This window comes from Sphaerodactylus townsendi, linkage group LG04 (assembly GCF_021028975.2).
Source record: "Sphaerodactylus townsendi isolate TG3544 linkage group LG04, MPM_Stown_v2.3, whole genome shotgun sequence".
NCBI classification, from domain to species: Eukaryota; Metazoa; Chordata; class Lepidosauria; order Squamata; family Sphaerodactylidae; genus Sphaerodactylus; species Sphaerodactylus townsendi.
In genome coordinates, this window is record NC_059428.1 from 136,254,453 (window position 1) to 136,279,812 (window position 25,360).

Consider the following 25,360-nt stretch of genomic DNA (forward strand, 5'->3'; position numbering starts at 1 on the left):
GTGTCGAGTGAACGGCACCGGGTGGACACTGCTATTTCCAGCATGCTGCTTTAAAAAAACTTACCTCCTCCTCCCTGAGTAGCTCTGTCGGGATGAGGGAACACACTCCCTGTCCCCAGGCCATTGCCAGGGCCACGGGGAGGGGGGGGGGTGTCTCTTCATCCCAACAAAGCTACGCAGGGAGGAGGAGGTAAGTAAGAAAAAAGCAGCGTACCTCCATGTGGAGACGCCCCCGTGGGCCACAGCAGCACTGGGGGCCATGTAGAATCCAGCATAGTCAAACTAGCTAGTAACAACTTTGAAAGCAAACAGAAAATACCTTATTTTAGCCTGCAGTCATACCCTAGGTCTTCAGTTCAGAGTTGGCCTTTTATCTTTCCAATGTTGTAATATGAACCTTTTAGCTGTAGTAAAGGCACAAAGGTGCATTTTTGTTGACTACTGGTTAGCCTCTAAAAGACAGGCAGATAGTACTTAAGCATCCTCAAAAAATCAGCGAATGTTCCCTATACAAAATTGATACATGTCATAACTTCATCCCCCCAAAACTGAAATAAAGCAATCTAGTTCCTTTTAATTCATTCCTAAGGCTCCGCATATCATATTATTTAATTAACACCTGATATTTATAAACAAACATCGTAGGCTTGAGAGAGAGACAGACTGCTCTTCTACAGAGTGCCCAACCACGTTGAAGGGCCAATGGGTAGATCACTTTTCTCACACCTTGTGCTGAAGGCTGGGGGGTAGGGCCAGTGGGGAAGATCCCACACTCCTCTGCATAGGCTGGCCTTAAATGGCTCAGCCATGTAGACAAGAGTGGATTGTATGACTCTTTCCCAACGAATCCCCTCATTTCCTCTGGCATCACCCCACACAGTTACAGCAGGTTTTTGTAGAAAATCGCAGCCACACAGATATTTCATGCACTGAACTTGTGCGAGTAAGATGTGGACAACAGCTCCTTGCACTTTTATTCAATGCATGCTGACCAGTGGTGGGATCCAAAAATTTTAGTAACAGGTTCCCATGGTGGTGGGATTCAAACTGTGGCATAGCGCCAATGGGGCTGGGCGGGGCATGACAGGGGCGTGGCTGGGCATTCCACGGGCGGGGCATTCCTGGGCGGGGCTGTGGCAAGGACGCAGCTGCTGCGCCGGTCCTTGGGTGGGAAACAAATGCACGCAGGCGCAGGCTGCCACGCACGCCGGTGCACCTCCAGACTGCTTCAAGTTCTGCGCACTACTGCTGAGAGGAGGGGCGTAACTGAGGCAAAAATCACGTGGCAAAATCACCAATTAGTAACCCCCTCTCGGCACACACAAATAATTAGTAACCTACTCTCGGGAACCTGTGAGAACCTGCTGGATCACACCTCTGATGCTGACCGATGCAAATGAGCTGATGCCAGTGAGGGCCCATAGTGGGGCTAGAGTCAATGTCACAGCAATGTTGTGGAGGAGACGGACCCCAAGTGGCGCTGGAGGAATGCTCTGAAAACCACACCTCATAAATGGTGTTCATGAAGTCAAACTACGGGCGTGTTGCTTGCAATCTGTGGACCTTCAAGCTCAGCTTTGGCCAGGAAGGGCAGGATATTACATCTAATAAAATAAAATAAAAGCGATGCCTTGTGGTGCAAACTGGTTTTTCAGATTGCACTGACGTGGCAGGGGCCGCTTGTAGCCTGTAGTGTCAGAGATGTAGATTGAAATACTGAAAATTCTATGTTTTCAGAAAGCAAACCGAAGCAGGGATACACTGACCTCCCAAGGGTCGTGCAGTGAATCCCAGACTGTACCGAAGACAAACTGGTCGCCGTCGGACCTGCTGGCCACTGGAGCCTATTAAAGGACGACAGAGTTTGTTTTGTTTTGTGACCAGAGGTGGTTTGCTTTGTGACCTTTGCAAGAACTTTCTGCAATATTCATTTGCAAAGCCGCTTGTCTTAATTTTGCTTATGATCTCATTATGAGTAACTCCTCTCTCTATCACCAAAAACCACTCTGCAGTGAAAATCAGCTCAAAAGGCCTGGGCTGCTCCGTTCCAGATGGGAACCCCACCTTCCACCTCAGATCATATCTGAGCCTCCAATTCAAACTCTGTCCTGCTTCTTCTGACCACATTTCAAGCCTTGCTCAGAAGAATGTTTTTGGTATATATTTGGGAGACTCTCTTCTGAGTTTGGCATGCTTAATGAAATCTGCACTCAGCTGAATTTGGCTGTTTGGTCAGCGTGCCATCCAGCACTTGCCAAAAGAAAACAGGAAGCAGCAAGAAAGATTTGCTGCTCTCTTTGTAGATAATGGAGCAAGCGGCATAATCACATTTGCAATGTAAAATCTGAAGGCTGCTCCCGTTTTACATCAAACAGCTTGCAGGATGTTAACTTCCAAATGCATCTTTCCTAACCCTTAGACATATATAGAAACATAAGAAGAGCCCTTCCTGCTCGATCAAACTAGTGGTCCATCTAGTCCAGAATCCTGCCTCATTCAGTGGCCAACCAGTTCCTCTGGCAATCCAACAACAGGGTATAGACACCAGGCCTTCCACTGGGGTTAACTCAGTGATGGGATCCAAAAATTTTAGTAACAGGTTCCCATGGTCATGGGATTGAAACAGTGGCGTAGCGCCAGTGGGACTGGGCGGGGCACGACAGGGGCGTGGCCGGGCATTCCCGGGGCGGGGCATTAATAATTTCTCTGTTACTGTAAAAAACTCTTACTGTAAAAAAAAAGTTCCTAATTTCCAGCTGGTATCTTTCTGTCCATAATTTAAACTCATTATAGCAAGTCCCATCATCTACTGCCAACAGAAACAACTACTTCTCCTCTAATTGACTGCCTGTCAAATACTTAATACTTTCAAATACTTAATTTTGTTTCTAGAAATCAAAAGAAGGATACTTTCCTTAAACAAGGAACTTTACCATTTTTCTAAAACATGTTTTTAAAACAGCCCAACAGGGAGAATAATCCCGTTTTCTACCTTTGCTAACCAGCCACATAGGAAACAACAGGACTTTATGATTTTGGGACCTAATGGAATTTCTAACGGAAAAGCAGTCCCAATTAGTAACCCCCTCTCGGCCCACACAAATAATTAGTAACCCACTCTCGGGAACTGGTGAGAACCTGCTGGATCCCACCTCTGTGTTAACTGCCTCTAAAGGTGGAAGATCTCACTAGTCACCATGCCTAGTAGCCACTGATAAATGCCTCCTCCATGAATCTGTCTAACACCTTGCAAAGGTTGCTTATCCTGTGGCCATCACTACATCATTTGGCAGTGAATTCTACATTTCAATCACTTATAAATAAGTATTCTGTTATGTCCAGCTGCCCATCACTTTCATTGGTTGTCCTCAAGTTCTAGTATTTTGAGAGGTGGGAAAGATTTCTCTTTGTCAGCTCTCCAATTCATGCATAGTTTTATAAGCCTCTTAGTCACCTCTTTTCTAAACCAAAACACCTCAAACTCTTCAGCTTTTCCTGATCGTAAAGGTGTTTCAATCCCCTAATCCTCTCGGTTGCTGCCTTCTGTACTTTTCCTAAGGGCACTTTCAGCCATTTGCTTGGCTGTGTTTAATGGCTGCTTTGCTAGTCTGGAACCCTCAACAAATAAGACCTTTCCCAAGATCTTTACCAGATGGGATATACATGTCCCAAAGAAGGCTTGGTACCGATCCATCACCTTGGTGAAACTCTGAGATCCGATACACCCGAAAAGCACACCTTTTGACCCAACATCTTAAATTTTCTCCCCTCTTTATCCACAGGGATGCGTGGGAACTGGCTTTACACTGGTAGGGTAGCACCTCCATGTCCAAGAAACTAGGGTCGTTTTCCCACTTACCGTCTGCTGCGTGCTACTGCCACCAAGTAGCACGCAGTCCCCCGGCACTCCCCACTACAGGGGCGGCGACAACACAGCCGCCCTGGCCAGCTTTGACAGCTGTCAGGCGCCCCCTCAGTGCCTGCGACGCCATTACCTGGAAGTCCTCAAAACAAGCTGGCACGGTTTTAGATGACCAGCCGCCAGTGAGCAAGGGGTTATGGGAAAGCTCCCGGGGGCTACGGCGCCAGAAATGGCCAGCTGGCGCTGGAGTTGCTTGCGCACTAGGTGTGGAATGATGAAATAGGAATTCACATCCCTATTTGATTTTTACAGATTCTCCACTTTCTCCATGGAGGCCCAACTAGAGGAAGGTCTAACCCAGACAACCCCGGGCAATTTCTTGAATGCCCCTCAAGCGGTACTCCTTGGGAAAAAATGCAGCATAAAATTCAGAAACAGCAAACTGAAGTTGAGACACATTGATTTCAAACATTGTTGACCTGAAGATAATTTAATGGCTGTTCTTCAAGTCAATCGCCACAGGATTAATAAATGACTTATAAACCTGTAGCATATATTATCATGGTTTTATTTCTCAAGATACTCTAAATCAGAGATGTCCAGCTCTGGAGCTTCAGATGTTCATGGACTACAATCCCCAGGGGCTGATGGGAATTGTAGTTCATGAACATCTGAAGTGCCAGAGTTGGAAACCCCTGCTCTAAATGTTTACTATGTATTTTAATTTCATGAAAAATCTTTTTTTGATGGAATTGTCGTGTTGTTGCTATCGTTTATTTACTGATGCAATACAGAATACAGACAGTGATGGTTAAAATGTATATATGCGTATTGTGTATGTAGGTATATGTGCCAAATTTTGAAGAATCCTAAGTAATTATTTTATTGTGCTGCTGCCTCTGACCACATCTGGGCGTTACAGAAAGCTTTTGCCCACAATGGAGATGAACACAGCTGCTTGTGAAGCATACGCCCCAGAATTGGATGGGCAGGTAGGCCCAGGTGACTGCCACAAAGCTGCTCACCTCTGGGCCTCCTTTTTGTCACACTAGTTCCGTGGTGGCAAACCTTTGGCACTCCAGATGTTATGGACTACAATTCCCATCAGCCCCTTCCAACATGGCCAATTGGCCCGTGGGAAAGGCTGATAGTGATCCACGCAACATCCCTGGAGATATAAAATTCATCCCTACTATGGATTCAAAGCACAATCCTCCAGCCTTTTCTTCTCTCCAGACTCTATTGAAATGCACCAATTTGCTGCTGCATGGGATTTGCTGGTGTGACACTCCAGTGTCTTTCCATCGGATGCCACTTGGGAGAAGTTCCCGGCAGACTGTGTCCTGCACATCTAGACAGCCATTCCGTCTAACAAATTAAAGCAACACATGAGCTATAATTAAGGAGAAAACAAAAGAAAGTTGTCTGCTGGAGAAGTGATGTAAAATGCATAGCCGTTTAATACACAAAACCATAATAACAAGTTTGCCTTCATTTGGGCAGTTGACAATTTTTTGTGTGCGTTCAGTGATAGATCCATGTGTTTTTTTTTCTGTTTGATTTGTGCTTTGTTTTATGGTTTCTTGTGAGAGTTTTCTTCAAACTAGTGATTAAACTACAGAACTTCTTATATATATTTTTTTCCATCCAATAACATTCAATTAACTCTTCATGGATTTATCTGACACTCTAAGAAGAGAGAATTTCAGCATTTAAAATGTATAACTCCAGGGCATTAAATGGAGGACTAAGTAATGCTTTTGTGAGTGATTTGTAATTATTTTAAATTAAAGGTTTCTCATCAATTTTCTCCAAATCCCTGCGGGGTGAAATAGCAAATCGATCTTGTTAAGCATGCAAACCGAGCCAGGCTTTGTTTGCAGAGGGCAGTTTCTGGGGCGCTTGGCACAACGATTCTTTCCAACTGAAACACATTAGCAAGCAACACCGCCGCATTTTAAATGAGGTCTTGATTGTGTGTGTTCTGTGCATGTAGAGGAGCAGATAATTACTGGATGGTGATCTGCATTCCGGGGGCAGGAAAGCTGGGGTCTTGGAGCGGCTGGCATCCTCTTCTAGGGTGGCAGAAGATTGGGTGTGTAGCTACAGACAAAGGGCAGCCTCTTGCTGCAGTCTGAGCCGTCCCAGTTCCCCCCTCCTGGAAAAGGACAAAGAAATACGTGTGAAAAACAATCAACGGACTCTTAGCAGCATCTCCTCTAGACAGATTGTTTTCTAGCACCTTAAGACATGGCTGGTGCCAGCATACCCTGAGGTGGGGCAGCTGCCAGGGTTGCTCCTCCGATTCCTACCATGACACCCACCCAGTGGTGGGATCCAAAAATTTTAGTAACAGGTTCCCATGGTGGTGGGATTCAAACTGTGGCGTAGCGCCAATGGGGCTGGGTGGGGCATTCCGGGGACGGGGCATTCCTGGGCGGGGCTGTGGCAAGGACGCAGCCACTGCGCCGGTCCTTGGGCGGGAAACGAATGCACCCAGGCGCAGGCTGCCACGCACACCGGTGCACCTCCTGCTAGACTGCTTCAAGTTCTGCGCGCCACTGCTGAGAGGAGGGGCGTAACTAAGGCAAAAATCACGTGGAAAAATCACCAATTAGTAACCCCCTCTCGGCACACACAAATAATTAGTAACCTACTCTCGGGAACCTGTGAGAACCTGCTGGATCCCACCTCTGCACCCACCTGTTGCCTGCTTGCATGGGCTTTGCCACCTGTGCTCCCAGATTCATGAGCTGCCTGGTGCTGCAGGAGAAGGCATGCGGGTGATGCACAAGGAATCAGCATTACTGGCGGTCATGGCAATGCCTGTCCAGCCTCCACTGGGGAAAAGGCATGAGGGCACTCTGCCCCCACCCCAAAAAAACCACCTTTAACCAGCCCTGCCTGAAGACCTGACAGATTCATTCAGGCAGAAAACTTTATTCCGGCTGTTTTTTTGTCACAGCAGACTGATGTGTGGCTCTTCATCTGAAATTTCTCCTCTGATGGGTTTGTATATTCATACAGACATCAACCTGGAACACCAACAGTCCTTTGGCCCTTCTGGCTGGAGGAGGGAGATTTGCAATAAAGTCTCCCTAAGGGGTTGCTGGAGATACCAAAAGAATTTGAGCACAACACCATTTCCCAACAGACATTCAACCAGGAATGACAGGACTTTGCATCCCTGCCTGTCTGTCTCTTGCCTCGTTTGTGGTGCCAAAAGAATGACAGGCAATTTGTGGCGATGCAACTGGGCACCTGACTTGGCTTTGAAGGCGTTTAACAAAAAAGGTCAGCCTGATTGAAACGAGGCCAGAAAGTGCGTATAAATCACCACAAACCTTCCTTTCTACGCATTCCCCCTTAGGATGCAGCTTGCATTCAGCTGAAGTATTAAAATGAAAATTTTTCAGCCGGCTAGATTCTAACAGAGAGCAGCAGTGGCATAGGAGGTTAAGCGCTCGTGTATCTAATCTGGAGGAACCGGGTTTGATTCCCAGCTCTGCCGCCTGAGCTGTGGAGGCTTATCTGGGGAATTCAGATTAGCCTGTGCACTCCCACACATGCCAGCTGGGTGACCTTGGGCTAGTCACAGCTTCTCGGAGCTCTCTCAGCCCCACCTACCTCACAGGGTATTTGTTGTGAGGGGGGAAGGGCAAGGAGATTGTAAGCCCCTTTGAGTCTCCTACAGGAGAGAAAGGGGGGATATAAATCCAAACTCTTCTTCTTCTTCTAACGAGTTCTCTGCACTAACAAAATGCAATGAAAGAGAAGGAGTGTGTTACCATCAGTTGCCTACGAAATCATCAGAATACACAGCTCTGCTGAATTGAACTCTTGACCAAAAAGCGAGATGTTTTTCTGGGGTTTGGATATACTAAGAAAATATTTGGCAGGCCAAGAATTTTTTTGCGGGGGTGGGAGTGGGGGAAGGGTCTTTTGAGGACTTGGGAGAGAAGGGAAATCCCATTTCCTCCCTCCCCCTCCCAGGCTTTCTTTCCCAGGCTAGAGAAAGAATTCTGGCTCAGTGGTTTACCACTGAGCTGAGGGAACTAAAAAAGGGTTGGAAAATTGTTAAGAGAGGTGTTGGAAGAAAACTCAAGGACAGAGGATGCCGCAGTGCTCAATTGGAAGCCTCTAACTGGCAAAGAAGCTTTCCTTTTGGCTGCCATTCGTTCTGTCTGCAGAATTCTGCCTGCAAAATGGCTCAAGGATTCAAAACGGCTTGTAGGGCTGTTCCAGGTTTGCCTGAATTGGAACCTTTAGTAGCTATGACACATTTTCCGGATTCTTCAATGACAGAACCTCCCTCTGCCAGTTGTGGAAACCAGGTGGCAGAGATGCTGGAAGTGTTGGGTGTATCCATGTCTGATATGCAAAGAAGACCCAGCGGAGGATGGGGACAAGTGGTCAGCTAGAGAGGACTATAACATTAGTGACCCCTCCGTCCTTTTGTGTCACTTCTTGTCTGTCCTTAGACTGGTACTCTCAGGTCTAATATCCTGCTCTGTCTCAGGAATTAGCTGCAGAGACTTCCTAGCTAACAAAATAGCAGCATCAGATCCTTTCCTCTTTCCTATCCTAAATGTCCTTCCTAATAAACATTTACCTTTTACCCTTCTAATCAGCATGTTAGCCGCTTCTCGTGCTGCAAACTCCAACAAGAAATGCTGTCTGGTCATGATTATCTGGATAGCTTTGGACTGGTCTCCCTGATGGATGTTGACAGGATTATGGGATTTGTGAAGGGCATTTCCTGCCAGTTAGGTCCAGGAAGTGGTTAATTAAAGATTTTGGGAAATAGCCCTGTCAGAAAGCAGGTTATAACCTAAGTCAGTGGCACTCTCAGCTTCTTCACACATAAGGAAGCAAATATTACACAATTGCTGGGGAAGAATTGGGGGGCGGGGGGAGATCCAGCAAGATACTGGTCAGTCTGTAAGTTGACTGTGGCCCTTTCCACACTTACCTTAAGCCCCGCGCTACTCTCCTCAAGTAGCGAGGGGTCCCCCGGCACTCCCCACTACATGGGCGGTGACAACGCAGCTGCCCCGACGCTGCCACTCTCGCGACCCCTCAGCGCGCAGCATCCCTGGCGCTCCTCGAAACGGCGCCTTTTGATGACCCCACGCAGAGCGCGGTGTCGTGGGGATGCCCGGGCGCGCACCAGAGAGTAGCGCGCAGCAAAGGGCAGCAAAGGTAAGTTGGGAAACGCCCTGAGTGGATCTGACACAGCATCTCCAGATTTTCCTGGCGAATAGACCTCTGCCCTTGTCCCTTCTCAGTGTGGCTTCAGGGCTGGTTTGGGAATGGACGATGGCACACAATCGGCATATGCAGATGGTCAGACACTTCACAGCTAGTTTTTTTTTTAGTTCTATCAGCAACATTTGGTACATTGCACAATCCTTCTGAGTTGCCCAGGACACCAGGTGGGAGCGTTCAAGGCTAGAGAGGTTCAGAGGAGGTTTGGCATTGCCTGCCTCCGTGTGAACTGAGAGAATTCTGAGAGGACTGTAACTGGCCCAAGGTCACCCATGTGGAGGAGAGGGGGATCGAACCCTGTCACCAGATTACAGTCTACTGCTCTTAACCACTTCACCAGGCTGGATCTTAATAGCCCCTTAGAGACCTACAAAGTTTTTGGGCTGTGAGCATTCAAGAGTCAACACTCCCTTTGTCAGGTGGATTAAATTAACCATCCTTAAGTAGTGTGGCTATAGTTCATTCACTTAATGAGATCTGGGGATATTCCTGGAGCCAACCTTATGGATGGAAAAGCAGATCAGCGATATGGCTAGAAATGCTTCGCAGATATCTAGCTTAAAAATTGTGTCCTGGTCTGGATGTGGTTGATCTGGACATGCTGGTCCCTGCTGTAACCTCAGGGGTAGATGACTTTCATATCTGGGGCTGCCTTTGAAGAGAGCTCAGGAACGTCCCTTAGTACAGAACACAGGTGCCTGGCTGTTGACAGAAGCTGGCCACTTGGCTATACTACCAACAATCTGAAGCCGCTACCCAGGGTCATCCTTGGTTAGCATTTGGGGGATGGGAGATCTCTGAAGCCATCTAGAAATGGCCAACTTTCTCTGTTCTTTACTTGCCTTGGAAACCCTCCAGGGCCGCCATAAGTCGGCTGTGACTTGGTTGTACTTTCCATCACCATAACTGTATATTATCTAGAAACCATTTTAGAAGTGTGACAGAAAAGTATAATAGAAATGTGTTTCATAAATAAGCACGTGTTCTTTTTCTTCCTGCTCTGCCTCCCAGCTGTTGCTGGTACTGCCAGATCTCCTTCCCTGCCACAGACCCCGGCTCTCCCAGACCCCTGGCCCTGCCAGTGTTTGAGCATCATTTTGGGCTGTTACAGAAAAACAAAATGCTGATCTTGCACTCTGGTTGTTTTTAAAAAATATCTGCACATGCACAGAAGTCATCGTCAAGTTTGGATGGGTCACCCCCAATAGTGATTGTTTAAATCTGATTTTTTTCACATGGAGGCTTAAGGTAAGGTGACCAGATTGTCACCTTTTAAAACCGGGATGGGGGTGGGTGCGTGCGTGCGCAGCTGCAAGAGCGCACTGCCTTTTGGGACGCTCCCCAGATTCCCACCTGACAGGGCGGGAACCGGGAGCGCCCCAGAAGGCAAAATCGGGACAGGTACAAAACCCCGCGGGATGCGGGACAGATTGGTGTAAGGAGGGACGGTCCCGCCAAAAGCGGGACTTCTGGTCACCTTAGCTTAAGGGCTCCACCAGGTTTCATAAAACCTCAAATCAGGAGTGTCAAACTTATTTGTTACAAGGGCTGGATATGACATAAATGTGCCTTGGTTGGGCCAAGAATGAAGGGGAGAGAATGGCTGTCTTGGCTGGCCCCAGAATGGCACTGGGGAAGGTGCCTGGACTAGCGAGCCCTCAGCAGGGTGGGGGGGTGGCTGCCTTGGAGGGGGATTTCTCAGGCCCATGAGCCGGCTGAGGCCACCCTCTCCCCCTCACTCTCGATCTGGCTCACCAGGCCAAATCGGAAGCAAGGAGAGGGGGTTGCCTGATAAGCCCTCTCGAGGGGCCAGATGTGCCCCAAGCCACATGTTTGACACCCCTGCCCTAAAGCATAGCTGTGGCCTGCAGGCCAGTCACTGGCTGTTAGAAACATGCAATACCTCCAATATTTATATTTAATTTCAAGCAGATGCGAAGGTTCAAAAGATTGTTGATTGTGTTTCCAATAAGATTGAGGGCACCCGGAATGAAGCTTGCTGTGGAACCATCTGTCCACTTGAGAGGGGACCCCTGCAAAAAAAATTCAAAACAGGCATTTAATGAGCACTCGGTAGATGGATGAGATATTTCAGATACAAATTTTCCAAGATAGGAGAACTTTTATGGCCTGCAATGAAGTGCATTGAAATGCAGTGTGCACTTCCCTGTGTAACCGTAGTTCATCAAGTGTGGTTCTGTGCAGCCCCACCTTAGAACGGCCCTCGCACAGATTTTCAAGCTTTCTTTCTGCTCTCCACCAGTAAAGAGCACTCACTGCCCCTCCCTTGGGAGACAAAGTTCTCGCCCAAATGGTCATAGGATGGAAGAGAGAGGAGTGCTCTTCCCTCAGTTCTCCTATTGCCACCATGGCTGGACAAGAAGTTGTGGGGGGGGACCCATTACAGTGTGCTGTGAGAAACAGCAGCTCATGGTGGGGTAGGAGGGAGGGATGTGTGTCTGGACAGAAACCCGCTAAATCAGTGGTCTGCAACCTGTGGCTCTCCAGATGTTCATGGACAACAATTCCCATCAGCCCCTGCCAGCATGGCCAATGCTGGCAGGGGCTGATGGGAATTGTAGTCCATGAACATCTGGAGAGCCACAGGTTGCAGACCCCTGCGCTAAATGAACTGCAGTTACACAGGTAAGTGCAACACTGTATCTTGTCTTTGTGGGATTCTGTGCAGTCCCAAATTGGGAGACTAGCAAGCTCAAATACCTTGGCAGAGGGTGTGAGGCTTTCTACTTAAACGATGCCTGCAGACCTGCTTTGCCCGCTGCAGTCTCTCTATGGGAGTCAACATCTACCTGGTAATGCCAAATAAAGGATGCCAGAGAAGACCAGGTCCCTGTCTTGCTCCCAATGATGACATTCAGTGGCTGGGCAGTACACACCACTAGTGCTCTGTTGGAGGGAGCATGAGCGCCCAATGGGCAGGCAACTCCTGACGAGTCATAGGCCAACTGGATGGCCTTAGAAATCTAGTTGGAGAGGGTTTGTGCTGAGACTGTCTGCCCTGTATTGTGGTCCTGTAAACCCACAGAAATGGTTACTGTCCTCCTCATTTCTGCAGTGTGATGCAGATAGAAAAAACAGTGCCTTCAGCAGGTCTGGTGTGAGCAGGGACTGCTCTGCTGGGGAAGATGGCTGAGGGAAGACACCCGGCAGAAAAAGACAAGCCAGAAATGTAACAACTGCAAAAACCAAATAAACGTGCCATACAGTACGCTACAACATAATTTAGTGAAGCATCTATGTCAGTGATGGCGAACCTTTCTGAGGCTGAGTGCCCAAATTGCAACCCACTTTTTTATCGCAAAGTGCCAACACAGCAATTTAACCTGAATACTGAGGTTTTAGTTTAGAAAAACGGTTGGCTCTGAGGTGTACGTTACTCGGGAGTAAGCTTCGTGGTAGTCGGTGGCTTTGCTTTGAAGCAACCGTGCAACTCTTCAAACGGGTGAATCACGACCCTAGGAGGGTTTATTCAGAAGCAAGCCCCATTGCCAGCAACCGAGATTACTCCCAGGTAAAGAATCGCGCTTTAGTTCTTCCCATGAAAATCTGGGATTTAACAGCGCTTAACAGGGTTGCCTACGCTGCTTCCCCAAAACTAGGTCTTAGGTTTAATTCTAATAATTGAGCCCAGCGGTCCAGGCCAGCCTAGATGGGGGGGGGGGGCTCTGTTAGGGCGTCCCCACACAGTGGGCTCTGAGTGCCACCTCTGGCACCCGTGCCATAGGTTCGCCACCACTGATCTATGTCAATATACAAAAAACTACAAGCGAGGAGGTGTGCACAAAAACACAGAGCAAGTATGACACACAACTCTGGAGAAGAAGAAAACAAGGATGGTGACTGGAGAACAAAAGTAAGAGTCCCACAAGGTAAGTGCAGTCGTCTCCAGAGGCTGTGCAAAGTTCCAAGAATTAACAAGATGGAATGTTCCAGGTATTCCTCATTTCGCAGAATAAATGAAATGAGCAAACCTGAGAATATCTTTAGCCCCAGGAACATTTGGGATTTGTCTTAACTTATTTAATATGTAGGCTCAAAATTAGGTTTTACAATATTGCCAACAATATTGCTGCTGATGAAGCAGATGTTTCTCTGTGAAATGGGGAATGCCATGAAACAGTAGTTCCTTGATCCAGTTGTTGGCACCAACGGCTAACCTGGAAGAGTGAAACCAAAGGTACCTACCTCAGGTGACTGATGACACCACGGATACAGGGTCTGAGCCGATAATATGCCTACTGTTGTTGATATGTTTCTTGCCAAAGTGAAGCTATCCGGGCTTCTACTCAGACTTATACTAAAGTTCTGTTTCAGTATGGAAGTGTGATGAAAAAATATTACAGACATCAAATATGCCTTGTTACATGAGCAAGCTGTAATTTGAGGTGGAAAATGTGTTGTACCTGCAAAAGTTCCTGAAGCAAAAGTTTTGAGATGAGCAACAAGGAAATGTTGTAGATGTTTCCGTGCTCAACCAAACCTGGATCCAGGATGCCCAATACTATAGCATCATTCCCAGCTATGTATACACGGGACCATGTAGCAGGAAGGAGAAATGAAACATTCATTACATTTGCACATTGCCAACAATGGCCCATTCCGCACGTGCAGAATAATGCACTTTCAATCCACTTTCACAATTGTTTGCAAGTGGATTTTAAAATCCAGCTGCAAAGTGCACTGAAAGTGGATTGAAAGTGCATTATGCTGCATGTGCGGAAAGGGTCAATGTGGGCAGTGGGCAGAATGTCAGACCACACCATAGGGTTGCACACACACCCCAGTTAGAACTCCTCATATCAGGCAGAAATGATGACTCCATTGCTGAAGGGCAGGTGTGTGTAGGTCAGGAGGAAAACTCTTCTGTCTCCTAGATAGAGGCATGATATATGGAAACGGGCAGCTTACGTTTTTCATGACTTGGAGGTAACTCACATTCAGTTAAGCCTCTGTTTAAAAGCCAGGACTTTTATCCCCCCAGGCAGTTGGCAAAACAGGGGGGCAGGTGGGATTCTCTGCCTTTTTTCAAAGCAAGATCTTGAGGAAGGTGCAGAAATTCATTCCATGCTGTAATCAGCATACATGAGAATGCTACTGGAATGTTTAGTGCAGGACTGGTGCCCAGGAACAAGCTGTCTATTGCTGCTATGAAAAGCATTTAAAAATAATGAAATTGGAAGGGTGGGCTATTTTGATTTTCGTGCAGTTTGAATTTTCTACTTATCCTGCTCAACCTTTTCCAAACCTGTTGAGTCTGTGGACACTTTTATAGTTTGGAGGACAGGCAGAGGCCATCACCACCAAATGGGGCCACTGGAAGGCCTTGAAAGGTATTTGGAGAAGTTCACAGAGGACGGGGTTATCAGTGGCTACTAATTGTGATGGAGATCTGCTCCTTCCAGAATCATGGCCAGTAGGCCTCTTTGTATCAACTGCCGAGGTGCAAAGTGGGAGGATGCTAGTGGGCTTCCTAGAGGTTGGCCAGTGAGTGAACAAAATGCTGGACTAGATGGGCCTTTGGCCTCAACCTTTGGTCTTATGAAGTAGAACCAATCAACAAAAGGCTGCCTTGGGGTACAGCTGTAAAAAAGTTGTGTGTGTGTGTGTGTGTGGGGGGGGCGGGTATTTGATTATCTTCCCAGATTGGTTGTTCATAGGTGCTCCCTGCAGACCCAAAGGCATCCACGCCATCTGGAGTCTTCTGAAAAGCTTCCTGCTCAAGTGAGGCAGAAGAAAGGCAAGGTGGGCCCTTTGCTTTAGGCAAGAGATGCTTTGGGAGTGGAGCACGTGGGTGTCAAGTCCCTTAACATCGTGGTCTTGCCATGTCTCCAGGGGAGGACGGGAGGTTGGGGCGCCCAGACTATTGCTGCTTGTAGGATGAGTTAGAGCTTCGCTATGTAGGAATGCGTGGACTTAACTGGAACACCTCTCCCAGGACAGGGGTGCACCTGGTCCTTATCTCAGAGAGAAGTGCAGGGCTTGGGAACAAAAGGAATTGTTACCTAGCAACAGAGCAAAGGGAGGGGGTGACATGGGAACTAATGGGATGGTGGGTCATGAAAGCTTTAGTTTTGGCAAAGATCTTCTGAAGTGTAACTTGTTTGAACTCCAGTCAATAAATCGATTTTGTATCCACTGAGTCTATTGACTGGGAGGACCACGGGCACCACGCTGGGGATCAGTACTCCTGGCCACTTCTGGGAGCTCTATTTCTCCTTCCTTGTCACTGTTGCGGCACCTCAGTGATGTTTTGCGTGTACAGAAGGCTCTCTGGAGACCTTGGCGAACTCGGCCTGTTGGTCCTGCAGGGCTGACACTGACTGCAGGAAGAATCAGTAATAGCAGTAGTGGGAGAATCTTTACAAAGACACTACGTGCTTGTGAACTTGAAGTATCTGGGAAATATCAAAGAGTTTTTCAGTGTTATCATACTATCTTTTTTGAACTGGTAGCATAGCTTTTTTTTGTGAAGACAAGGGATGCAAAGAGCGCCAGGCATGGTCTGAACTTGCCTTCTGATGACTTCCTCCGGTCCAGAACTGGGCTGTTCGATGTCCCGCGTATGTGGCTAGGCTCACGAGGAATTCGTTGTGTTCAGCACTTACAATACTGGTCAGGTGACCTCCACCTACTGCTCTTTGGCAAGCCCTCTGGAAAAGAAAGCAAGTGAGTAGGTTGTATTGACATACAACAGAACAAAATTTCAAAGAAGGATCAAAAAACACAATTAAAATTACTAATTTCCAGTATAAAATTTGCAACAGTTTCACAAAAGAGCACATCAGAGCTGTTCAGGAGGTAGAGTATCTCATAACACTCTTGCCACTGAGAACATTGCAAGAAAATGGAATTCATATATTTCATGCGTATCTTATCATATTTAGGGCATACAAACAGAGAGTGGTTGAGTGCAGAGGCATAGCTGGGCCAAACTGTGCCCGGTGCACTTTCTAATTTTCTGCCCCCCATGCCCCCCCTGCGGCACCCCGCCCCCATGCCCCCTCTTCATGTCCCACCGCTTACACATTGGTTCCCGAAATTCCTTTTCCAGAACTTTTTCAGGCTGCAAAAGGCCTGTTCACAGTAAAAATGGCGTGATGGGAACTATACTTCCCAGGAGACCTTGTGAGCCCCAAGGTCTCCTGGGAACTGTAGTTCCTCAGGCTGTTTTTACTGCAAACAGGCCTTTTGCAGCCTGAAAAAGTTCTGAAAAAGGAAAGGAACTAAGGTAAGTGTGGGAAGGGGGGGGAACTGCGGGGGGCGCTGCAGGGGGATGCTGCGGGGGACGGGGGAAAGTGGGAGAGGCCTGGGGGCAATTTTCCACAGGAAAAGAAGGTCATTTGTTCAGATTAGGAATAATTTAGCAAGCGTATTCTTACTGTGCTTGACCATAGCTGATCCCTCCCCGAACAATTTTCTGCTAAACCCCCCCCAACAACTTCTAAAACAAGTTCTGTACATAACCAAGTTTTGTTCCTTTCCCTCCCTCCCTCCCTCCCTCCCTCCCTCCCTCTTTCTTTCTTTCTTTCTTTCTTTCTTTCTTTCTTTCTGTCTTTCTGTCTTTCTTTCTTTCTTTCTTTCTTTCTTTCTTTCTTTCTTTCTTTCTTTCTTTCTTTCTTTCTTTCTTTCTTTCTTTTTCTTTCTTTCTTTCTTTCTTTCTTTCTTTCTGATTCAAATGTGTGCACCTCCAGGGCTTAAGGCAGCTTTGATCAATTTCATTTCAAGTTTCATTTCAAGCAGCAGCAGCAGAAGGCCATTGCTTTCACATCCTGCATGTGAGCTCCCAAAGGAACCTGGTGGGCCACTGCAAGTAGCAGAATGCTGGACTAGATGGACTCTGGTCTGATCCAGCAGGCTAGTTCTTATGTTCTTATGTTCTTAAGTTCCTACCCTTTCTCCGAAACTAAGACATCCCCTGAGAATAAGTTGTAGTAGAGATTTTGCTGAAGTGCTAAATATAAAACATCCCCTGAAAGTAAGATGTAGCAAAGTTTTTGTTTGGAAGCATGCCCGTTGAACAGAACACCAGAGAATGCAGCTGTGGAGTGGAAAAATAAGACATCCCCTGAAAATAAGACATAGCGCATCTTTGGGAGCAAAAATTAATATAAGACACTGTCTTATTTTCGGAGAAACACGGTAGGTTCAGAGCTGAGCTGACCAATACACTAAACAGAGCTTGAAGTCAGTGGACTTAGAAGTATGTGACTTTGCTAAGCAAGTTGATGGAGGGCTTCTTAGCCTGAGACACCCTGGACCAAATTCATCTTTGCTCTTTCCAGTTTGCATGTTGACTGGAATTCTTGCAAAGTTCTCACCATACTCTGCATCACTTTGTAGTTCCCAACAGTTGTCCCAAGCAAGGAGCTGTTACAGGCATCGAAGCAAAAAGGGAGAACTGAAGGACGACAGCAAAGGTGCGCCCCCCCCCCCCCGTACCTCTGCGCCTTCCCATGTCATTGGCTCCTGGACAAAGGTGTAGCATTGGCCCGTGTAACTATACCAGCCGTCCTGACAGCCCCCTTGGCAAAAGGATGCTGGCTCTGCCGGGGGTGTAGCGGGCCGAGGTGGGGCTTGTGTGGTGGCGGGAGGGGGGTTGTTATTGCCAAAAAGGTTCCCGAGCAGGAACCGAACTTTACGCTGCTTGGCCCCTGAAACACAAAACATGCATATCAGACTGCCCCTAAAGAAGGCTTACATCAAAGCTTGTCTCTGAATAATATACCGGTACATAACTCCTATGCAGAGCAAAAAAACTAAACTGACGAACTTCCCCCAGAACATCAGTACATGAAGACTGGCTCAGGTTTTCAGTGTACGCTCTAACACGAATGTCAACTGTCACTGGAAAGGAAAAGTTCTCAGAAGATCGGACCTCACAGGGCCTTTCCCCACTTACCTTAAGTCCCGCGCTACTCTCCTCAAGTAGCGCGGGGTCCCCCGACACTCCCCACTATAGGGGTGGCGAAAATGCAGCCACCCTGCCGCTGCCGCTCTCGCGCCTCCTCAGCGCACGGCATCCCTGGCACTCTTGTAAACGGTGCCTTTTGATGACCCCACGCCCGGGTGCGCGCCAGAGATGACACGCGCTGAGAGTGCCGCGCAGCAAAGGGCAGCAAAGGTAAGTGGGGAAACGCCCACAGTTGCTCATGACAAACAAGATCACAGATCCCCATCCATTTGAGCAAGGTAATGTGAGTGTGTATGCACATTCACATGATTGTGCATACACAGCTCTGATCTGAACTGGGTCCATACAGGATTTAACCCTTGAATTTCCACACAGTTTTACTGCTCGGAACCATCTTTGCATGATGCGATGAAAATTCTCAATGAGACATTAAAAACCCACCCTTTCCCCACAACCAATGGAAGAAGCATCATGTCAATTAACAAAGCAAAGTAGAGGCTGGCGGGTTTAACACCCCTTTACCCTTCTATCCTTCCCATAGTGTGTCAAGGTGAATCATGGCCGCACATAGATGATTTATATTTTACAGACAGAAATCCCCTTCTTTGCTGTGTCACTTTCAGCTCCCACAACCTGCAAGCTCCCCAGGCACATGTAGAAATTGTTCCCTTGGGTGAGAAGTGAAATTGTGCAGGCACAGCCTGGATTGCATGGCGAGGGGTGGGGGGAGGTCAGAAGATTCAGCAGCTCTTTCAGCTGTCTACCCTCAGGTACACTGAGAATGGGGCAGAGGAAAACAGGGTTAGGGTTAGGCTTAGGGAAAGGGAAGGTGAAGAAAAAGTGAACGGAAGTTAGAAAAGTGGAAGGGAGGGAGGAAGGGAATGAAAACAAATAAACAGGAAATGGAAAGAGGAAGGAAGGAAGGAAGGAAGGAAGGAAGGAAGGAAGGAAGGAAGGAAGGAAGGAAGGAAGGAAGGAAGGAAGGAAGGAAGGAAGGAAGGAAGGAAGGAAGGAAGGAAGGAAGGAACGGTACAAGGAACGATACAAGGAACGATACAAGGAACGATAGAAGGAAAAGTTGAAGAAATGAAAAGAGAGGAAGCAAAGGTATGGTGGCTATAGCCCCCTCCTGCCAGCACACTCCAGGAGACACACCATTCTTGCAGACTGTGGAGCCCTGGCAATCTGAGATCAGCTTCCTGCAGGTGGGTTGGTAGGTTCCCCTGCTTGCAGTGGGACAGGACTGGCGGGGGGGGGGGGGGACAAGCTGTGGAGGAGACCTCCAGACTTGCCTTTGGCTGGGAACCAGTGGGCTCTGAGCAGTGGTGGGATCCAAAACTTTTAGTAACAGGTTCCCATGGTGGTGGGATTCAAACTGTGGTGTAGCCAATGGGGCTGGGCGGGGCACGATGGGGGTGTGGCCGGGCATTCTGGGGGTGGGGCATTCCTGGGCAGGGCTGTGGCAAGGATGCAGCCGCTGCGCTGGTCCTTGGGCGGGAAACGAATGCATGTAGGCATTAAAACATGGCTGGTGCCAGCATACCCTGAGGTGGGGCAGCTGCCAGGGTTGCTCCTCTGATTCCTACCATCACGCCCACCCGTTGCCTGCTTGCATGGGCTTTGCCACCTGTGCTCCCAGATTCATGAGCTCAGTGGTGGGATCCAAAAATTTTAGTAACAGGTTCCCATGGTGGTGGGATTCAAGCTGTGGTGTAGCGCCAATGGGGCTGGGCGGGGCACGACGGGGGTGTGGCCGGGCATTCTGGGGGCAGGGCATTCCTGGGCTGTGGCAAGGACGCAGCCGCTGCGCCGGTCCTTGGGTGGGAAACGAATGCACGCAGGCACAGGCTGCCACGCACGCCGGTGCACCTCCTGCTAGACTGCTTCACGTTCTGCGCGTTACTGCTGAGGGGAGGGGCGTGACTAAGGCAAAAATCACGTGGCAAAATCACCAATTAGTGACCCCCTCTCGGCACACACAAATAATTAGTAACCTACTCTCGGGAACCTGTGAGAACCTGCTGGATCCCACCTCTGGCCCTGAGTCCCGCTCTCTCTGACATGAGACCTGCAGGTCTCCAGCCCCCTCTGCTCACACTCACAGACCCTTGGGGTGGGGCACACATCCCTCCAGGGAGCCCAGCCCCACTCCCCTGAACAGAGCCCACGCAGAGCCTCCTTCAGCCTGTCAGTATAGGATGCTCGGAAAGGCTCCCCATGTTGAGAGAGCCGGGAGCCCAGGAAGCAAAGGCTGGGGGTGGGGGGGTGGGATGGCCTGTGGCCCTCATGTTCCCTCTCTCTGCTGGGTTCAAGAAAGCCAAGGGTGGGGGGGATACTGAGGAGGAAACCAAGCAAGGCATCAACTGTGCCATAAAAAGCATCACAACCTGAAGAGCAGCAAACCGGTCTTCACCTCCCTCTGGAATGCGACCCACTCCCTACCTGGGTCTGCAAGGCTCCAGAGTCAGAAAGCAGTTCTGTGTGCCCCCCGCCTCCCCGCAATTGGCTCTTAGTTTTATTTCTCGCTTTTAAACTGCTGAAGTAGAAACAGAAGCCCTTTTTGAGTTGCAAACAATGCGATGGGCTTTAGCCACGAAGAAAGTAAGTGGGGAGGAGAGAAAATGAGAGAGAGAGAGAGAGAGAGAGAGAGAAGGGATGTGTGGCTGATGGGAGGTGGTCTGCCAGCTTTCGCAGTGGCAACTCTATGCTCTCTTCTTCCTGAAGAGTGTTTTTCAATGGCTTTCAGTAGTCTGGCATTTGGCCCTGGAGGCTGCTGCCCACCTCCACCTGCCCACTCCTTGCTAGCCTGCCTGCTGCCTCCCGTGGCCACCTCAGCCTTGTTGGAGGTGCCTGACCAGGCCCCTCAACTCCAATCCTAGGCAAACTCAACAGCAGAGCAGGGAGGCAGCTCTGCTCTGGGCCAGGCTGGAGGAGAAGAGCAGGAAGATACTCCTGCTGAAGGGAATATCTTTGCCTCCTTCTCATTCTGCCCCTCTCAATTTCTTGGCCTTCCCAGCTGGCATGGATGGCAATGGGGCATTGAGGCTGGGAGGCCATGGCAGAGGCAGAGCTGGCCAGCAAGGGGGATGTGTGGTGGGCAGCCATACCAGAGCAGCTCAAGGGGGGCGGGGTTTGCTGAGCTGGGGCCAAGTGGGGAGTCAGGCCCGGAGTGGGGGTGGGGCAATGGTAGGCAGTTGAACTGGCAGCTGGCGGTTGGGGAAGGGCGAGGAGGACAGATCCATTTGCACCCCCATTTGATGCCTGAAAGTGGCACCTGGAGCATCTGTCCCCTCTGTCAGGTCTGTCAAGCCTAATGTGGATTGTGTAAAAAGCACACACTTAAAACCCATAGTTTATTGGTTTTGTAGCTGCAATAAACTGGAGAAGCCAATTGCAAGGCAGCCTGCAACATGGCAAAAGGGCCAAGTATGGATTCCTGCCTACAGTCACTCCATGCATGGCCTCCACATGGGTACTCTGTGTTTACATCTGCAGGCACAATCTCTACAGGGCAGATAGTGTTACAGGAGACACTGAGCATTTGCAGGGGGCTGATACTGCCTCAAAGGTAAAGCTTGGGGATGCTGGAGCCAGAATCCGTGACCACGATGATACCCCTCCCCCCAGTGCCCACTGATCTCATGCCAGAGGCTACTGTGGTTTCCTTCCTTGCCAAGCAGCAGGTCTCATTTCACAGTGAGGGACCGGAGGAGCCCCAGAGCGTTACTTGAGAGTAATCAGTTTGCTCACCTTCGAGTTCAGGGAGGAGCAGCACTCCCAGGGCGAAAAGCAGAAGTCGCTTCATTTCTCAGAATAAACAGCACATTGACCTGAAAGCAGTAAAAGCCCCCCACGAAAATAAGAGGTCACCTTCTCTTTTGCTCTGAGTCATCCTTGAAGCTTAACTTCTGCCACCTGATGCCCTCAAAGGAACTACCACTCCAAAGGTTGCCAGCCTATACGCAGGACCTGGGCATCTGTGGTCATTACAACGGACCTCCAGGCTGAAGAGGTCAGTCAGTCCTCCTGAAGAGACTGGCAGCTTTAGAGGGCATTTGCACCCCACGGAGGTCCTCTCCAGTGGTGGGATCCAAAAATTTTAGTAACAGGTTCGCATGTTGGTGGGATTCAAACAGTGGCGTAGCGCCAATGGGGCTGGGTGGGGCATGACAGGGGCGTGGCCGGGCATTCCGGGGGTGGGGCATTAATAATTTCTCTGTTACTGTAAAAAACTCTTACTGTAAAAAACAGATCCTAATTTCCAGCTGGTATCTTTCTGTCCATAATTTAAACTCATTATAGCAAGTCCTATCGTCTACTGCCAACAGAAACAACTACTTCTCCTCTAATTGACTGCCTGTCAAATACTTCATACTTTCAAATACTTAATTTTGTGTCTAGAAATCAAAAGAAGGCTACTTTCCTTAAGCAAGGAACTTTACCATATTTCTAAAACATGTTTTCAAAACAGCCCAGCAGGGAGAATTATCCCGTTTTCTACCTTTGCTAACCAGCCACATAGGAAACAACAGGACTTTATGATTTTTGGACGTAATGGAATTTCTAACGGAAAAGCAGACCCAATTAGTAACCCCCTCTCGGCACAAACAAATAATTAGTAACCCACTCTTGGGAACTGGTGAGAACCTGCTGGATCCCACCTCTGGTCCTCTCCCTCCCCTGCCCTCTTCAAGCTCCACTTCCAAATCTCCAAGGATTTTTCAACCCAGGGCAGGGCAGCCTACAGAAGGCAACTCATCTGCTTCATTTCTTACGTAACATGATTTCCCCAAACCACAAATGATGAACTCACAAATCAAGGACTCTGGAAATCGACCTCCCAGAAGCAGCCACTGGGGGTGGGGCTGATTTTCATGATTTCAAAACTTATTTTTCTCATGCATGTTTTAAACTGTTAGCTGCCTTGATGGGCCACGTGAGGGCAGAAAAGCGGGATACAAAGTCTGTAAATAAATAAATGGCTGATGTGGGGATTCCGGGCGGGTGGTTTTTGCTCCTAACGTTTCGCCCGCAGATGCTTCGTTTCACTGCAGACTTTGTGTTAGGATTTGCTAGTGTCTGTCACAATCCTGACATTATGGGTTACAGCTGTCTCATGGTCTCTTATTCTGCACTCTGCTAATCAACAAGTTAAGGATTCATTTCCAACACTTTGGAGGTTTTGCCCAGTGGTGGGATCCAAAAATTTTAGTAACAGGTTCCCATGGTGGTGGGATTCAAACTGTGGCGTAGCGCCAATGGGGCTGGGCAGGGCACGACAGGGGCGTGGCCGGGCATTCTGGGGGCGGAGCATTCCTGGGCAGGGCTGTGGCAAGGACGCAGCTGCTGCGCTGGTCCTTGGGCGGGAAACGAATGTACGCAGGCACAGGCCACGCACGCCGGTGCACCTCCTGCTAGACTGCTTCAAGTTCTGCACACTACTGCTGAGAGGAGGGACGTAACTAAGGCAAAAATTACGTGGCAAAATTAGTAACCCCCTCTCGGCACACACAAATAATTAGTAACCTACTCTCGGGAACCTGTGAGAACCTGCTGGATCCCACCTCTGGTTTCGCCTTCTGGAATAGATGTGGATCACACAGCTCAGTCAACCAAACCGTCACCACGGGCTGCTCAGAGTGTCGGCATCCAGATGGTGAACACAGTGCGGGGAGTGGAGAGGGCGGAAGGCCACATCCTTAAGGGGCTGTGCAGTCAGTCAAGGTGCTTGGCAGCCTCCCTGGAACTGCTGTGGGAGTGCCAGCTCCGGACTGGGAAACTCCTAAAGATCTGGAGGTGGAGCCCAGGCAGGCCTTGAAGAGAGGAAGAACCTCAGCAGGGCTTAATGCTGTACAGTCCATCCTCCGAGGCAGCCATTCCCACCAGAGGAACTCATCTCTGTAGTCTGGAGATCAGATGCAATTCCGGGAGATTTCCAGGTCCAAGCTGGAGGTTGGCAACTGCAGACTGTCATGTTGACCAGGTTTCCATGAGGTGCTTCCCCTTCCTGGCCTAAAAGAGCTCTCAATCCTTAGTTCCCTCAACAGGCCGGCTGGGAGAGTGACGCTGCCAGCAGCCGGGCTACAAGCGGCAGCCATGGCTCTCTGCCCCTGCTGTGCCAAGACTGAGGAACCCATAATCAGTAAAGACACGGGCTCATGTCTCCCACTCCAACCATCTCTGATTGTTTCTGCACAGCACAATTACAGTGGGTTACAGGCGGTATTGTACAATCTGGGTCTAGTTTATCCTGGTTTCTCCCTTTGCCTGTTTCTGTGAAGTTAAGACCAGGAGGAAATACTCCAATTTCTTTTGCAGAAGCCCGGCTCTTTTTGTTTTTACAACGTAGATGCAGCACGCATGCTCAAACGTCCCCAGTGTGCTGCATTCTGATTGGCTCTTCCAGGCCGCTCCCCCAAAGGCAATGCTTCTGATTGGCAGGAAAACCAAGCAGGAACCACCACCACCACCACCCCGCACCCTTTTCTCTAGCTTTGGAAAGGAGCCAGTGCAGTGAACAACACGGCAAGTATGTTGTGCTATACAAAGTAAAAACTTTTGACCAATACTGGGCAGAGCACTATTATGCATCCACATTTAAAGGTGTGCCAAAACCACAGCATGAGACATTCACCCCCTCCCCTGATATACCAAATAACATTTGACTGGTCTTGGGGGCTGTCATGGAATGAGAGCATCTTCCTGCCAGGCAGGTGCTTCCCCCAGCCCTCCCCTCCTCTCCCAGACTCCCGGAGGGAACGTGAGCTGCAGGACTGGGCTCGTTGCCGCTCAACTAGTGAGCAGCACTTGGCGGGTGTGAGCTGGAACAGGGTGAGCAGGATGTAAGGCAGGGAGATCAGGGGTGGGAAAATAAATCGGTTTTGCCCCCGGTGGCCTTTGGGCGGAAGTGATTCAAAGCGGGATTTTGGGAAAATATCAACATTTTATCGGTTTTTGAAAAACCTGGGATGAGGGAAATATAGCGGAACAAATCCCCTTTGAAGATTGGGAACTTCTTGGCCAAACCGGGATATTTTCTTGCTCAACCCGGAATATTTGGACCGTGCAGAAATGGCCTATATCTCCATTCTCTCCCTCCCCTTCTCTCCAGGCACAATATTTGGATGCAGAATTTGCAGTTCTTTCAAAAAGCAAACTCTTAAGAAAAGGTGGGAGAGGAAAACATGCATAATTTAAAATACCTTTTCGCAGTTCTTCTCAGCTTTCTTTTTATGTTGGCAATAAACGGCAGCAAATAAGTTTGGCGGTACTTATAGCTGCTGCTCTGACAATTGTGA

General features: G+C 48.8%; 1 protein-coding gene across 1 annotated transcript; it reads right to left on the reverse strand.

The window, feature by feature from the left end:
• Positions 1-5,304: 5,304 nt before the first annotated feature.
• On the reverse strand, positions 5,305-25,360 carry LOC125430523 (snaclec bitiscetin subunit beta-like). Its single transcript, XM_048492484.1, has 6 exons — positions 25,265-25,360; positions 21,813-21,892; positions 17,591-17,802; positions 15,664-15,801; positions 11,034-11,163; positions 5,305-6,020 (listed from the first exon to the last, which is right to left on the reverse strand). Exons 2-6 carry the CDS (start codon positions 21,865-21,867, stop codon positions 5,938-5,940), a joined length of 618 nt encoding a protein of 205 aa, XP_048348441.1. The 5' UTR covers positions 21,868-21,892; positions 25,265-25,360; the 3' UTR covers positions 5,305-5,937.

Coding starts and splice junctions, on each gene's coding strand:
- LOC125430523 (XM_048492484.1), bottom strand. CDS start 21,867: ATGAAGCGACTTCTGCTTTTCGCCCTGGGAGTGCTGCTCCTCCCTGAA. Junction 15,802..17,590: donor TGACATGGGAAGGCGCAGAG/GTACGGGGGGGG, acceptor TTTCTTTTCCAG/AGGGCTTGCCAAAGAGCAGT. Junction 11,164..15,663: donor CCGGAGGAAGTCATCAGAAG/GCAAGTTCAGAC, acceptor TTTTTTTTGCAG/GGGTCCCCTCTCAAGTGGAC.